Raw genomic sequence first — 15,725 nt, 5'->3', positions numbered from 1 at the left:
ATAAAGCCATAATAATAAATGAATAATGAAGTCATATAATATCTTGCTAAAATAAAAATGTCTAGGTTCCTGGATCTGACTTACGATCAAGACTGCAAATCTTCAGTTGCAGTATGATGAAAAAGCAATGATGATGATGCATTAGAAAAAGGAACAAAAACCAATTGCACCTGGGAAAACCTACTAAATAAAGACAAGACTTTGGTTGCTGATGGAATCCACCAGTTACACTTCTCCACAGGAGGCAGCTCTTCAGGTTTGGCAGGAAACAGGCGTAAAGAAATAAACTGCAGCAATCTGTCTATTATCATCTTCAATCTCTTCTGTGATAGCCTAGAAAAAATATGCTGAAATTATTTTGGGTCTAGAATACCAGCTGCACTTCAAAATTCTTCATGAAGGTATTACTTATTTGAAGAAAGTTCCATCTTAACTGTATTAACAGATGCATGGGAATGTTTAGTTATCTTGAAAAGGTTAAGAAATAAATATTTGTTTTGTTGTAGCACAAAATACTATGTGAATGACCTCAGGAGTTCTTGGGTTTATACATTCTCTCCCCCCACATATGGCAAGCTAATTACTGGCTTCTGCTTTCAGTGTGAATGTTCAGGGAAAGCATAAGCCACAGTGATGATTCAGATGTAACTACAAACTATGGCTTGCTGTGAACAAAGACCTGATTACCCTTCCATGTTCAAAGAAAGGAAAGTCTTGATGATTCATCAAGTATTATACATGTAGCATAAACATGTTTTGATTGAAAACTATCATCTCAATTCTTTTCTCCGTGGTTCTTTTGCTGGCTACATGGTTTCTGCTTTTTTAAAAGCCAGAATCCAGTAATTTAAAGTATGAGCTATATTTTTACAATTTACTCCAATCTAAATCCATTAATTTCAATGGGCTTAAACTGGAGTAACTGCACAGAACTCCACTGAAAAAATGGATTACTAGCATTATGTTTCAATGTCTATTTAACCTTTAAATTCAGTATAGAAATGATTCTCTTTTTTACATAAAAAGTTTTTCACAGTTCTGAAATCTTGCATTTTGTCCTATTAAATGAAGACCTAAAGAAAGCATTAAATATGGGGTTCAAATTGCCAAATATGTAACAATTGCTGTACATTACATAGGGTACATTGCATGTGGTAAATAAATGAACAAATAAATAAACAATTCATTTTAAAGCCAAATTGCTGAGATATGAAAAAAATAAAAATCAGAATACTTCAGCATAATGGCATTGAGCGGGCTGTTAGTTTTCCTGAACAAAGTATAACCACTATGTAGAACACACACTAGTTTTCTGGCTGGAATAAAAGATTTCCATTATGCTAATAATGAAGCCTTCCACCAGGGGAACATTTTTATTGCATCAGTTCCCTGCACCAATGGAAACTCACTGCCTCAGAGGAAACTTGGGATCCAGCTCTATAGTTGCTTCAACGTGTAAGTTTTAACAGGTACTGGTGCCCCAATAATTTTTAAAAACTAAGGAACGGATTCAATCAATATTAGCTGGATTACAAAAGAGCAGATTGTTCATGAAAGCAGAGAAACCGTACAGAAACAAAACAGAAGAGTTTACTTTTTAAACCAGTGAACTAGGAAGTGATGATCGCCTTCTGTTAAAGCAGCAATCTGTCTTAGCAGGTGAGCATAAATGACATATGTTGATGCATTACTAAACAGAGGATTCTGAAAAAAGATTAAAAATACTTTGTTAGTATAAACATTCGACTTCACTAGGAAACACAGCAGTAATTAAAATACTATTACAAAAAAACACACAGTAAGCTTGTTTGAATAGAAGTTGGCATTAAGCAATAACAGAATTTTCCTTGCTAGCTTTGCTGCAAGATGGTTCCTGCACTGAACTAATATCGCACACAGAGTTAAGATAGCTGCACAGGCAGTCTGGTATAATGCAATTATTTACAAAGAGTAGGATCTGGTGGCCTCCACTTTATTAGTCCTGTTGTACTAAAGTGAATACTTCTTAAAACTGGTTCTTGGTAGAATCAGGAAATTATTATTTATGATGCCCATCTATGTGATGGAAGAAGAACCCTTTGTTGGACGTACACTTTGATATCCCAGTTATAGACACCAAAAATGACTCCAAAATGAGCAAAGCAGGTTGATGTGGAACTTTCCAGGTATAAATAAGAGTGCCCTAAAACCTTCTCACACCAATTCTCTCTTCCAAGGAGATACACATCCACTCACTTAACCCCACTCAGATTGCTGGCACAATTAAGGACAATCACTGCCTTACATCTCTGAGCCCTGTGGGGAAAGGGCGGGATATAAAATAAATAAATAATAAGTAACTAGTGCATGACTTGAAAAGGTCAGCTTCAAAGTTCAGTTATTATTTGGCTGGTCCTAAATGTGCAAGTGACATGAAACCTGCTGTTTTTGTTAAACAGACTTTTCACACATAGAAGTGCTAGTCAGAAATCATTCATTCAGCTGTCCATCAGAGTTGTGAGTCTATGGACAATAATCTTTCAGAATGGTTCAGCCAGATTGATCTCTATTTTTAAATTTTATTTTTGATCTCAAATAGAATGCATTGTGAGTATTTCCTTTTCATTCTTTAGAATTAAAAAACACATTTTTGGGGTTAAAGGGATGCCAGCCTCCAGGTGGGGCCTGGGGAGCTTCTGGAATTACAGCTCATCTCTACCTTGCAGTGATCAGTTCCTCTGATAAAATGGATGCTTTGGAGAGGGGACTCTATGGCATGGCACTCCACTGAGATCCTTTTCCTTTCTGAGCTCTACCCCCAAACGTCCAGGAATTTCCCGAAGTAGAGCTGGCAACCCTACCCCCACCCCCGGCCTCCTTCCAGAGGCTAGGGGGGACCTGATAACTCTAGTTAAGATAAACTGGTATAACTCTGCAAGTTCAAATACAGACCAATGGGCCTACATACCTGAGTAACACTCATAACACTTAGATATAAAGTTGCCAGGTTGCTTCTTACTCGCGTCCTCAGAACATCTGGTCTTTTTACTGTCCCAAAGTAGAGAGGGAGGAAACAGGTGGAGCAGCTTTGCCTCACCTGAGAAGCTGAGTGACAGCAGTTGATGCCCAGTCACCAGCCTTGGTGTTCTTTATTCCCTTTCCTCAGGATTCTTACAGTAACATCCAATGAATTGGGAGCCTGGTTGTGGCACACCAGCTGTACCGGCCTGCCGCTTCCATGGAGGCTTAAATTGCAAAAAAGCCTTTCTGCCACCAGGAAGCTCTCACTGGGCATAATGGACTTACACCACCTTTTTGGTGGCATAAGTCTGAAGCCTTGGCTGTCAACACAACAGGGGCAATGGCGAGGAGGAAGTCAACTGACTTTGGTTCCTCCCCTGGCAACACCCCAGACCGTCCCTGCTATGCCAGTGGTGGGGGCACAGGAATTCTGGTGAGGTGTCCAGTGACACGTCTCATTGCCAGGAAGGGCCGCAGCAGCCGCCAACCAGCGGATTTGCCCTTCTGCTGGGACAAGTGCCACAAGGAGGGTAAATCTGCTGATTTGGCCCTGTGCTACTCCCACTGGCAGATTCTTGACCCCTCTTTGGTTGGGGCTTTTAGTCTTTTTACTGCCCCAAAGCAAAGCCAAGTTGACTATCCCACACAAGAAGATTTTATGTGCATGTATCAAAGCCAGGCATAAGAGTGCCTGTAAGAAAATTTACTCATAAGTTGATATACTAATGTTCAGATTGGAACAACAAACTACCATGATTATTCACAAAGAAAAGAACTGCCAGCAGACTTGTCAATATGCCTTTTTAGTATTGTAACAAAGTAAAAAAAAACAGAAAAAAACAAAGTGTTCCTTAACATAAGGCCATTAGGTGGTGTATGCATACCATCTCATACTTACACCATGTATAAATAAATAAAGGTTTCTATACTTCCTACCTGAAGAAGTATAAAATATGCTCTAAGATCATCTTTTGTTCGTGGCCTGAAAGCAAACAAATAGACCAGTAAGTAAAAGGTACAATCTGAGGGTGTGAATGAACATTAAAAATACACTTAACGTGCAGTTCCAACTTCCTTAACATCAAGGCATTGTTGCATTTAGGTGCACAAAAACCAGGCTAGTCTTTTATACATTAAAATTTTTCAGCTAGATATAAAAGCTTATTATTTTAAAAAAATCTTTGGCCATTCATGTAGGTTCTCCACTATGATATTTCCTATCCAGAAAGAAGTAGCATTTTTATAATTGCTGGCATGGAGAACACAAATGCAGAAAACTGAAATTATGTTAATGATAATCCTCAACTTCAGTACACTAAAGGTTTGTATCTTAAAAACAAACTACAATAAATTGCGGGAGGGAACTTGCAGGGGAGGGAAACTTGCAGTGCTTTTCAGCCAAAAAACCTTGGGCTTCATGCGAGCAAATGAGTTCATATTATACTATCTTTGTTCAGGTGTGCAACAGGTTTGGACAGGAGGGAAAGTCTTCTAAAGAGAGCCAATTATGTTAAGAGAGCCAGTCTCAATTATGTTAAGGGGCATATCTTGGGAGGTGGGGGTGTCTCATGACCCAGGCACCACACACCTAGCTCATGTGGGAGGCACATTTGGTTGCCCCCTCCCCCTCCCTTCCTCCACTACTGGCCTGCCCACCTTTTTTCCTGGATCACCACTGGCCTACCTGTGCACTGTTAGAATCTCTTAGTCACCGACTGGCTGCTTCTGCCCAGCCCCCTCTTCCTCTTTCTTCCCCGCTCCCCCGGCAAGCCAGGATGAGGAAGCGGTTCGGGGGCCATCAATGACTGAGAGGGCACAGGCAGGCCGCGCAGTGATCCAGAAAGAAAGGCGGGTAGCCTGCAGAGACTCTTCCCGTTCCCCTGTAGGCCAGGACGGGAAAGCAGGCTGGATGCCAGTGAATAGTACACAGGTGCTCTCCCACCCACCCATCCTCCCACCATTTATCTCCCTCTCACCTGGGTCCCCCACTGCTTGCCACTACTCTCCCACCTGCCTGTGGCTTCTCTCCCACTCGCCCTGCCACTTGCTGCTGCTCTCCTGGCTGCCCCCTCTACTTTGCTCCCCTTGCCACTTTTCCCAACACAATTGCCCCCCCCCCCCCCACCATTTCAGTGGCTCCCTCGGTGCCATTTCCTGCAGGTACACCACTGATTATGTTTGCTTATGAATTTTAATTCATTAATTTTACACTGAACCTTCGCTATGAAGTATTTCTGTTGAAGTCTGATGATCTTGAGAGAAGCAGTGTGACATCATTTGATGCATCACAGCAGTAAAAATAATATAACCAGAGACTGCTGATGTGAATGGGTCACTCTTGTCATTTTGTACACATTTAGAAAAACAGGACAGATTTACTGCTCTTCCTTTGGCCTCCACTATTTACATTTTTCCTGAACCCATATAAATAAGCAGTGGCCTGAGGATAATGCTTCAACTCTAGATCATAAAAGTTTACACTACAATAAAATTGCTAGACTTTTTGATGCAATAGGATTATCTTGTTTCTGGTACAAGAAAGTATTTGGTTTTCAAATTTCCATTTCAATAGAAAATATAAATGACTTGCGTGCTATAAACACGTATGGTTCTGATTTACTTACCCTTTCCATTCCTGTAATAAACCATTAATTGTTCCTTTTAAGACACACTTCTGAATATCTTGAGGCTAGAACAAATAAAGAGAGAGAAAAAAACCGTAACTAGCATTTTATCAAAGGAGATATTTCTCCAGTTATCATGACCTCCATGTGGCCAAATTATGACTCATAGAGTATTCTTATCAAAAGGACTGGGAATAAAGCACAAATCACACTATTATCCTCACAGGATACAACAAAATAAAACGAGGAGAATATAATTTAAATTCAGATGGAACTTTTAATTCTATTATTGGCATTCACTTTATACACATTCATCAAAAAAACCTCTTACTGCTCTGCATTTCATTCCTCTCCCCCAACCCTAGAAACGGGTATCAGAGATGTTGGCCTAATGTTTAGTGGGGAATGCAAGCATACCATCTTGCTTATTTGCAGTCCTTCATATATTTGCCATCGTTACATATCCTTAAGTACTTATCTCTTAAAGGAACATACACACTATACCACAGACAGAAAAGTAACTGTTGCAGTGAAGGAACAGCACTGATTGACTGTATGCTCATATTCTGATCAGCTACAATCAGTGATATGATATAATAGTATAATGATATCCAAATATAATAGTATTACTGAATAACAGTTTATCATTTATACAAGGCTGTCAATGTTCAAAAAACCTCACATATATTATCTTGTAAAACAGCCCTGTAACATAGACCAGAATCATTATTCCCATACTGTAGATGGCAGTGTTGTTGTTAAAATGAGTCATCTGGAGAGGCATAATGATCAGCAGAGAAAGGGTTAAGTGAACCCCAACTTTCCATCTCCATCCTGCCTGAGTAAAAAGGCTACTGAAAGAATAATGTGGCCCTACACATCAGAAAAAAAATGTGAATTCACTCATTAACCAATGTTTTGAAACTATTTCTTAATATTAAATGAATATATTTGCAAAATCTTATTAGTTATCTATGTTCTATTTTCACCTTGACAGCTTGTAGGGAAATGAGCAAAATTGCTCTGGCAAGAAAAGATTGATAGCTGCTAGGAATCATTCCAAAAGATGCCAGACAGGATATGAGTAAACATAACAGTCACAACTTTATAATAGGGAGATTAGATAAATCAGACAGAGAAACTCGTGTACCAATCTGGTTACAGAAGCATTGCCAGGGAAATCGCCCTGGACTGAAGTTCAGTTCAGATTTCCAAAGGAAGATGAACGAGAAAGCCGTGCAAACAAGCTAGGCAGGTTATTTTAAAATATTTTGTATTGATTTTATAACAACTACAACAAAACTAATAGGAACAATTATGCAATAATGATCTAGTCTACATTATAGGTGAAAAACTACAAATAACTATTTGGACTTCCTGCCCATTACCCATTGTTGAAGTTATCCATAATATAATAATTTTTCCTTGATATCAAAACCAGAAAGCTTTAAGATCTTAGTAAGTACTTCAACCAAATTCAGTTTCTAAAACTTAGCAAAGTACATGCAGATATAAGTATACTATGACCTTATCCCCCCAACTTACTTCAAAAATTGAAGACTTGTAAATAAAAATCTTCCATCTTTCTTTAAATATCTCTCCCACAAATTTTATAAATAAAACTGACATCAAACATTCTCTATTAACATTTGAATCTGTTTTATCAGCTTTCAGCAAACATTTAAATAATTCAACAACTAGATATTTTTAAAGTAAAATCCTTATTGTTCTTCCTGAAAAATTATTTAGCATTTGTTGTAGAGGTGATTCTCTGTTGTTGTCCTTTGTATGTCAAAAGAAGGCCCTTCCATTTAGGCCAAGTAAATCTTATTTGTTGCTTCCTTGGAGCATCAGCTAGAAAAGCATAGTATGTTATCTTTTGTAGGACTTTCAAGGGTATCACAATGACATCTTGCTCCTCCATCTTGAGTGATGATTTCTGATGAGTCACTAAGATTTGATCAGTAGTTTCTCTGCAAAATCCCTGTGATTTTGGATTTTTTGAGTTCACTTTGTAGACTTTTTCAATCTTTCCAGCCATCTCTTCCTCTTCTATCTTGAAAAGATTGGCAAGCACTGAGGCAATTTTCTTTTTAAGGGTTTCTTTTGAAGAATCCTGTTCTTCTGGTATCTGTCTCAGTTTTAAGGCCTTCTCTCTGGTCTGATATTTGAGATGAAGTATGACCACATCATGAGCTTTAAGTTCTATCTGTACAGAGTTAGTCCTTTCCCCCCAAATCTTTGACCCCTTTGTTGTTTTTAAGTCTTCTTCCAGTTGTACAAATTCTAAATCAGACTGAATTTCTCTAAACTCCTTCAAAAGTTAGCGCTCCCTCTCCAAATTCTTCAATTCAAAGAATTTCCCTTAAGTTAATCTTATATGTTTGTTCAATTTTTTTTAACCTTTCACATTTCCCCCATCTTCCATAGGGAGTTCTTCTGATTCTTTCTGGGATTATCTGTAACAGGTTTTAGGCATCTCTTTTATTTATTTTTTTCTTCTTCATTCCATTGAGAGGTATGTACCACTTAGATGGGAATGATGACAATGCCATGAGCTCTGACTCCTCCACCCCTGTTGGTCTCTGCAGTTTGAGTTTCTGCATGATTCCAGCCAGGGAAGATTGTCTCAGGAGCATATCCAGCTTTCTCCTGCTCCCTCCTTGCTTCAGAGAGGCATGCGACTCTCTTTAGAACCATAAACTGAAAGTTTGGATGTCAGAGCAAGTCTGAGATCAACCATCCTACGCCACTGTTCAAAACAGAAGCTCACAAATTAAGTAGGTTATTTCTGAAAATATATGCATAAAATGTGTTAACTATCAATATAGCTAATGCTCAATATGGCCCTATTTGTGGATATTGAAACCTGGAGATTGGGACCATGAACAGATAAGCCAGATCGTTCTAAAAACTGGGGACAAAAACTCAGGTTTGCAGAAAAATCTGAAAAAATGCACTGGAGGATTAAGCCCCCCAAATAATAAAAGCAGACTGTAGTTTTAAGAGATGAATGCCATCAGTGACCACAACAGTATTGCTAGCCTTCAAGGCTTGGTTTCTGTAAGTAAAAGGCAGACTTGGGAACAGGCTGTTTTGGCCTTTGAGGAAGAACTCCTTAGGGTAGGCACAAACACACATTCCCCACGACCACTGGGTAACTTGCCACTTGATTTGCATGATCTTGCTTGGCTGCTTGCTACTGTTTACAGAAGCCATTCCACAAAAACAATGTAGTGCAGTGGTTACAGTTTTAGGCTAGAAACTTGAAAAACTAGGGTCAAATCCCCACTCTGCTGGTTGACCATGTGTCAGTCACACAATCTCAGCCAAACCTGCCGCACAGTGAGGTTTTTAAGAAACAATGGAGAAAAGAAAAATGCTGCAATGTGGGGAAAGTAGGATATAAATGAAGTAATTGTAATTGGCTGAGGTTTTCCAAGAAATATCAAAACTTCTGGGGTTTTCCTGAAGTTCCGTTCCAGCTCATAATGTTGGTGCATTCTGGGTTGGGGAGTCTCCAACTAATGCTTTCCACTGGACCCACTCCTCCTTAAAACATAATCATTTTTTAAGAAAGTGGAGCAAAAATGGCAGTTAGGAGGTACACCAGAAAGGTGTAACAACATCCTGAAGGCTTTGTGAGTCAGATGAAATATGCACTGACACTGAAGCACTAGATAGGACATTTCTTATGCTTCTTGCTTAAAAGTACCACTTGCACTGTTATTGCCAGCTCGCAGCCCCTCCTACTGCTGGTCACTCTGCCCCCCATAACAGTACATTTTGGCATACTGACTGTGAAGGGCTGGCACCAGGTCTATTATGACTAAGATCAAACTTTACAAGAAGGGTTGGCTTGGTGTGTCCAAATGGGGAGTTTTCTTTCCAAACTTCTGAAATTTTCATTCCAACATTCAGCTCTATTGCTAACGTACTGTGAATAAGTGAAGTTTTGTTGATAATCTCAGTGCGTCTTAATAAAATGTAACTGTTAGCAGTGTTTAATAAATGCTTTTAATTTAAAAGGTTATCTTAGTAACAATATATATATAGTATCTGTAGAATATAATTCTTGCATTGAAGATATCTGACCTACAGATCAGTAGCATAAGTAGATAACATTGTTCAAATTATGTAACAACTTTGATTTGTACAAGATATTTCAATGTTCAAAATACTAAATGGGAAATAAGAGTTCTAAAAATGGAATTTTTACTTACTGAAATTAGAAGGGCATCAAAAACAGCATTCACAAAATCAATATCAACTCCACAGTCTTCAGTGGAATCAAAAGGAGCATCTTCGTATTTCTGTGAAATAATATATGGAACCAGTTTTTCCAAGCTTGTATTAAAAACGAAAATTCTACAACTCTTCCATTCATTCATTAACCTTGTTCATTTAAACATTATTAGTTTCTTTTAATTCTTACATTTCAATATATCACAGAGCTAACAAATGAAACATTCTAATACATCCACAAACACTGCTGCTGCAATCTTCCCTTTTCATAAGTCATACTGACCTCCTACAGCTGTGCCAGATGCTTACTAACTATAGGGCAAATGACATCTTGGCCTTCTTAATGTCTTTTGAGTAAGGCCTGGGAATCTAATTATAGAGTCTAACTTAGTGCTGCCAGGTCCAGATTGAAAAAATACCTGGAGATTTGGGGGTGGAGCCTGAGGAGGGCAGGGTTTGGGGAGGGGAGGGACTTAAAGTCCACATTCCAAAGCAGCCATTTTCTTAAAGTGAACTGATGCAGGTTGCCTGGAGAGCAGCAATAATCCCAGGAGATCTTTAACCACCACCTGAGGTTTAGCAACCCTAGTCTAACTTCCTTGCTGAATTTTTGCATTATTCAACAATGTAATAAGCTACGGCCCAGTAATCTTTTAAAATGCTTTCTGTTATTATTAAAAGAATTTTACCAGATTACATATGCTCAATCTCACATTTCATGTAAGGATATTGCTTACATAAGCAAAAGAGAACCAAGAACTCAGTCTGGTACTAGATATGGATGTATCACACCAATAAAAGTGGGATGTTAGCATTAATGTCTGGGTGGTAGCAGCTCTTGATGAACTGTCTCTGCTATGACTAAAACTACTTGTAGCACTGATCACTATAAAAGCTGAAGGGGTGAGTAGATTTAATCCCTCACCTACCAAACAGAACAATCTTACTAATCTAGCTACTATTTTTCATTCCTACAAATAATGGATATTGCTAGTCAAAATTCAAATAAATTAGGCTGCTTTTTTTCCTTACCTTAAATGCAGTGTTGGCTTCTGAAAAAGAATCAAATATTGTTGAATAAAACTCATACACTGTTTTCCAGTCTCCCGACAACTTGGCTTTTTCTATGTCTTCTCTAAACAGAGAGAACAAAAATGGAATTTATTTCAAATGCAGCTTTTAGAACATTTTGCAAAAACAACCTTCAACACATTTTAGAAATATAACTGTAGTAAATATTAACCTGAACATATTTATGTTGGGTTATAAATATCTTTCCTATATGTTTTAAATCCTTTATTATACATAATGATATAATTACATTTTTATCAAAATAGCATGTATACGTATGCAGACTTAAAAATCTAAGACCTTTACAGCCTTTTTGCATAATATATTAGAACACATTAATGCTGGGATCCAAACAACATTTTAACATCTTAACTACAGTGCAACCCTTGGGTGGGGAGAGCTCCAAAAGTGGTTTCAGCCAGCACAGAAAGCATGAATAACAGCTGCCCTACAAATCACCCAAGCAGCCCAATGGGCTGCACCAAACTTTTATGTGGCGTAAGTCTATGCCAGCGAAAGGGGGCGTTCTCAGGTCAAAAGGCCATAGGAAGCCGACAAAAATCAACTCCATCCTGGAACTGCCCTCCGAATGTACCCACCAATGCCGACCCAGGCTCTTGCACCAAAGGAGAACATACAGTTTCCTCATTCAGGCGCTGTGAAGTTGAATGGTGCACACCTCTGGTGTTAGTGTCCCTTCAATTGGCATATTTGTCCTTTGTGCTCAGCGTGACCTCACACCACTTCCTTGACTCTCCCCTTGCCCTGTAGATTGCACTGTAAGGAGGATATGTATTTCTTGTTCAGATGCTCAACATGGCTTCACACAGCATTTTTTTTGTGGATGAGAGATTTTTCAAATTTAGGTTGTGATTTGGCATGTCCACTACTCAACAGAATAAAAACACATTGTCCTGGCATGTGTAAGCGCTACCATATATTTGAACTTGCTCTTTGGATCCTGGCCTGGATATTCTTAAAATAAAAGTTATACAGATCTATGAAATAAGGGTAGGTTTGCTGGGCTGGCCTGAGGAATGCCTGGAGATTTAGGGGCAGAACTTGGGGAAGATACATTTGGGCAGGTATTTCAGAGAGAGACAGAGAGAGAGAGAGAGAGAGAGAGAGAGAGAGAGAGAGAGAGAGAGAGAGAGAGAGAGAGAGAGAGAGTGTTGTGGGGTGATGTTACTCTAGGACCTCCATTTTTCTGAAATGCAGAGGCGTAGCTGGGCCAGAGTCCACATGAGATTAGCGCTACATTCTGGCTTTTTTTATGGCTTCCCCTCATGCTGCCCCCCCCCCCCATCGCCAGCAAGCTGTCCCCACTCCCACTCCCACTCCCACTTACTTTAGAAAACCGAGCAGGCTGGAGAACTGGCCTTCCTGTTCTGGTGGGAACTACATTTCCCAGGGTCTCCTGGGAAATGTAGTTCCCACCAGAACAAGAAGGCCTGTTCTGCAGCCTGCTCAGTTTCCTAAAGTAAGTGTGGGGGGGCGCTGCAGGGAGGGTACTATGAGGGGGAATCACGCCCCCCCCCCTGCAGCCCCCCCCCGGCGCCTCTTCCCACACTTACTTTAGAAAACCAACCAGGCTGCAGACAGGCCTTCCTGTTCTGGTGGGAACTACATTTCCTAGGGTTCCCACCAGAACAGAAAGGCCTGTTCTCCAGCCTGCTCGGTTTTCTAAAGTAAGTGTGTGTGTGGGGGGGGGGGGGGCGCCGCGAGGGGGCGTGGGGGAAAGGGGGAGGGGCCGAGGGGATTTTCCGCCCGCCACGTGACCCAAATCTGTGCGCCCGGTGCGTCGTGCACCTCCCCGCCCGCTGGGAGCTTCGCTGCTGTTGAAATGCTATAGTACACCATAAAGTCTACCCTCCAAAGAACTGATCTCTGTAGACTGGAGGCCTACTGTAATTCTGGGAGAACTCCAGGTATCTCTAGAAGGTTGGTAACTCTAAAGAGCATGAAGTAATGGTTGCATTGTCCATCATTTCTTGTTTACACACAAATCTGTGGAAAAGGGGATTCCAATGTGGCATAATAGATGCATTAATGCCTAATCACTAGTTTTTAGCCTAACACAAGCAATGTGCCAGGTAATACACACAACTGGCCATAATTTAAGTGCTTAGCAGGGCAATCTGATACCCCTACAGTAAATCACATCATGACACACGACTGTTTGTGCTAATCAAAGAGAGAGAAATAAGCAAAATTAAGTGGGCAACCTAGATCTAGACACTATATTCTACTTCATCAATGTAACTTTTATTGCTATATTTTCTTATCACACAAACATACATGAGCATAGATCTACAGTTTCTCTAATTGAAGAGAAGGGGATATGCCCACCCACCCCCCTCGCCCAGCTTCAAGTATTATTTTGGCCATTAATGCATGCACTACTACCCAACTGCAGTTTGCTTGGGAAAGTTGTCTGCTGTCTTTTTTTTTTTGCTGTCTTTGGTCTAGTGTTACTTTGCCAGACAAGGTCAGTTTCATGTCAAAAAGGAAGTTCTTCTGATTGTTCTAAAATGGTTGTCCAAAAAGTAGGAGGAACTGCTGTGGTGTGGGCAGGGGGAGGCGAGGAGGAGCATAAAAACCTGAGAAAATCCTAATGCATATGAATCTCCTTCACTTTCACAGCAAAGGGAAAGGGGGAAATCGCACTTTGAGAGCTTTCAGAAACTGTGGGGATTTTCTGATCTGTGAGCGCAATGAGTTCCAAAGAGAAGAAAACGTTATGTGAGACTCCAACGTGAAGGGACTGTACACTCAATGCAAAGGAGTTCACAAGTGCGTAAATGGTCTTTGTTTTTGAAGTGAAGAGAGTCCAAGGGTAAATAACCAGGGTACTAATTCCAAAGTCCTAATTAACAGTACTTGTAGAAATTATATTACAATACAAAGAACACATCAAGATATCAAAATTAATAGTGCATTCACTCAAAGAAACAAGGAACTTACTGGAAGTCTTTCACAGTTTTGGTTTGGATGGGAAGAGGAGCTTCTGGAGGAACAGAAACTTTCATTTCTACAGGAAGTGTATCTATAGAGTTGCGCTGTTTTTGCCTAACATCATGGCCAAGGGGAGGAAGCTCTTTTACTGAATAAGAAGTAAATAAAAAACAGTTAGTGATTTAAAGTCCAATAGTTTCTTCTGATGTTACTCTGACTCTTCTCATCTAAATGGTAAATAAAGGCTTTTTTGTGAAAGATGACAATCAGGTAAAAAAAAGGAAAAGAAGGGGTGGCCTTTTTCTTCTGCACACAGGAAGAGAAAATTACAATGTGTATAGTTTCAGATGGAAGAGTGTGCAAGGTTGTGGGATTAACCTAGAGCTTCTTTGTGGGTTATTTGATGGAAAAGAACATGAGAAGGTCACTAAATACCACAATTTGAAAATCGGATACAGCCACTATGGCACAAACCAGCTGAAGTCATCTCAGTAGTTATCGGCACCCTGAGAACCATTCCAAAAACAGTAGGGCAGCACTTGAAACATCTTCAAATCAACAAAATCAACATCTGTCTGACAGATTCAAAAGGCAGCCCTGCTTGGATCCACACGAATACTACGCTTACACATCACAGAATTCTAGGCCTCTGGGTGAGACTCAAATTGTAATGAAAGCTCAACAACTAGTTAAAGAACTGGCAGCTGTGATGTGAAACAATAATAATAAATGACTGAGTTTATGTCCTCCCCACACCCTGCCCTTCCACCATCCAACAAGAAAATTCTACCTACTGGACAAAGTTTTATATTTGGATGGCAGAATGGGACAGAGACCCCCAAATACAAACATAAGCTACACTGAATTATCTGAGTGGACCTGAGAGAAGATTCTGCCATTTAAATTAGGAGGCGGACCTTTTATACGCTTTTTGAGGATAAATGAGCCACATTCTTTTTATACTGAACATACAATTAAATTACTACTAAAAAAGTATTTAGTAGTATTTTACCCTAGAGTTCCAAAATTCTGCTTATTCCTTATGTGGTGTTTCTGAGCTTTAAAACAATGTTCTTCCTTGCCTCTAATGTCAGCCCCAACTGTTCACAAACACTTTTTAAACATGCAAACTATGTTATTTAAAGTCCTTTCCGCAATCCCATTTCTTCTACACTGCTTACAGAAAGAAACCTGACATTTGAAAATAGCTAAGCAGGTGGCAAGCTGTGATTACCACCACTGATTAACTTACTACATGTGCAAATCGTACACACTAAAGCTCATTAGTTACTTTACCCTACAATCCACTGCTGATTTATTTATCTGTCATCTGTTATGTCTTGCATTTTTTTAGAATGCAAGTTCTTGCTGTGGAATGTCATTTGCCATGACTATACAATACCTAACACAAAGACAGTTTTGCTAGCAAGCATCCAAGGCACTGTCACAACATAAATAAAATCAATGACACCCGCTAACAATAAAGTACTGAGTACCTCCTGGGGTAACCAGTGACTAAATAATGAAGTTTTTTATTCAGTTACCATTTTTTAAATCTGCAATAACAAACTGCGTGGGTGAACTTCCAGCATCTTCTTGCTTCTGGCTGATAGTGGAAATGAAGCTGTTGAAAGGGGAAATGTCACTTTTGGGTCCCCTTTCCAACTCCTGTAGTGAGAAAAAGCAATGCAATGTTATGATTTAGAAAGCTACTCGGACAAGGAAGAGGCCTTTTTTCCCTACTGAGGGGATGCATATAGCCTTCTAAAATTTTAGGGATCTAGGTTCCTTTTGAACTATGAACTGGCCGTCAGTTTCCAGGTGTTCTAC

General features: G+C 39.7%; 1 protein-coding gene across 2 annotated transcripts in view; it reads right to left on the bottom strand.

Moving 5' to 3' along the window:
* HECTD2 (HECT domain E3 ubiquitin protein ligase 2) overlaps window positions 1-15,725 on the bottom strand; it is a 43,675-nt gene that overhangs the window by 16,350 nt on the left and 11,600 nt on the right. For both annotated transcript variants that reach the window (XR_007245282.1, XM_048506049.1), the window contains exons 2-9: window positions 15,440-15,563; window positions 13,905-14,043; window positions 10,902-11,004; window positions 9,848-9,937; window positions 5,625-5,689; window positions 3,937-3,982; window positions 1,595-1,704; window positions 185-333 (exon numbers count right to left, since the gene is read on the bottom strand). Coding sequence is in view for 1 of the 2 variants with exons in the window: in XM_048506049.1 (XP_048362006.1) it covers window positions 185-333; window positions 1,595-1,704; window positions 3,937-3,982; window positions 5,625-5,689; window positions 9,848-9,937; window positions 10,902-11,004; window positions 13,905-14,043; window positions 15,440-15,563 (826 nt within the window). In the remaining variant the exon portion in view is untranslated. The remainder of the gene's footprint in view (window positions 1-184; window positions 334-1,594; window positions 1,705-3,936; window positions 3,983-5,624; window positions 5,690-9,847; window positions 9,938-10,901; window positions 11,005-13,904; window positions 14,044-15,439; window positions 15,564-15,725) is intronic.

This window comes from Sphaerodactylus townsendi, linkage group LG08 (genome assembly GCF_021028975.2).
Source record: "Sphaerodactylus townsendi isolate TG3544 linkage group LG08, MPM_Stown_v2.3, whole genome shotgun sequence".
NCBI classification, from domain to species: domain Eukaryota; kingdom Metazoa; phylum Chordata; class Lepidosauria; order Squamata; family Sphaerodactylidae; genus Sphaerodactylus; species Sphaerodactylus townsendi.
The sequence above is the reverse complement of the archived record's forward strand: the minus strand, read 5'-3'. Positions and strand labels throughout refer to the sequence as shown.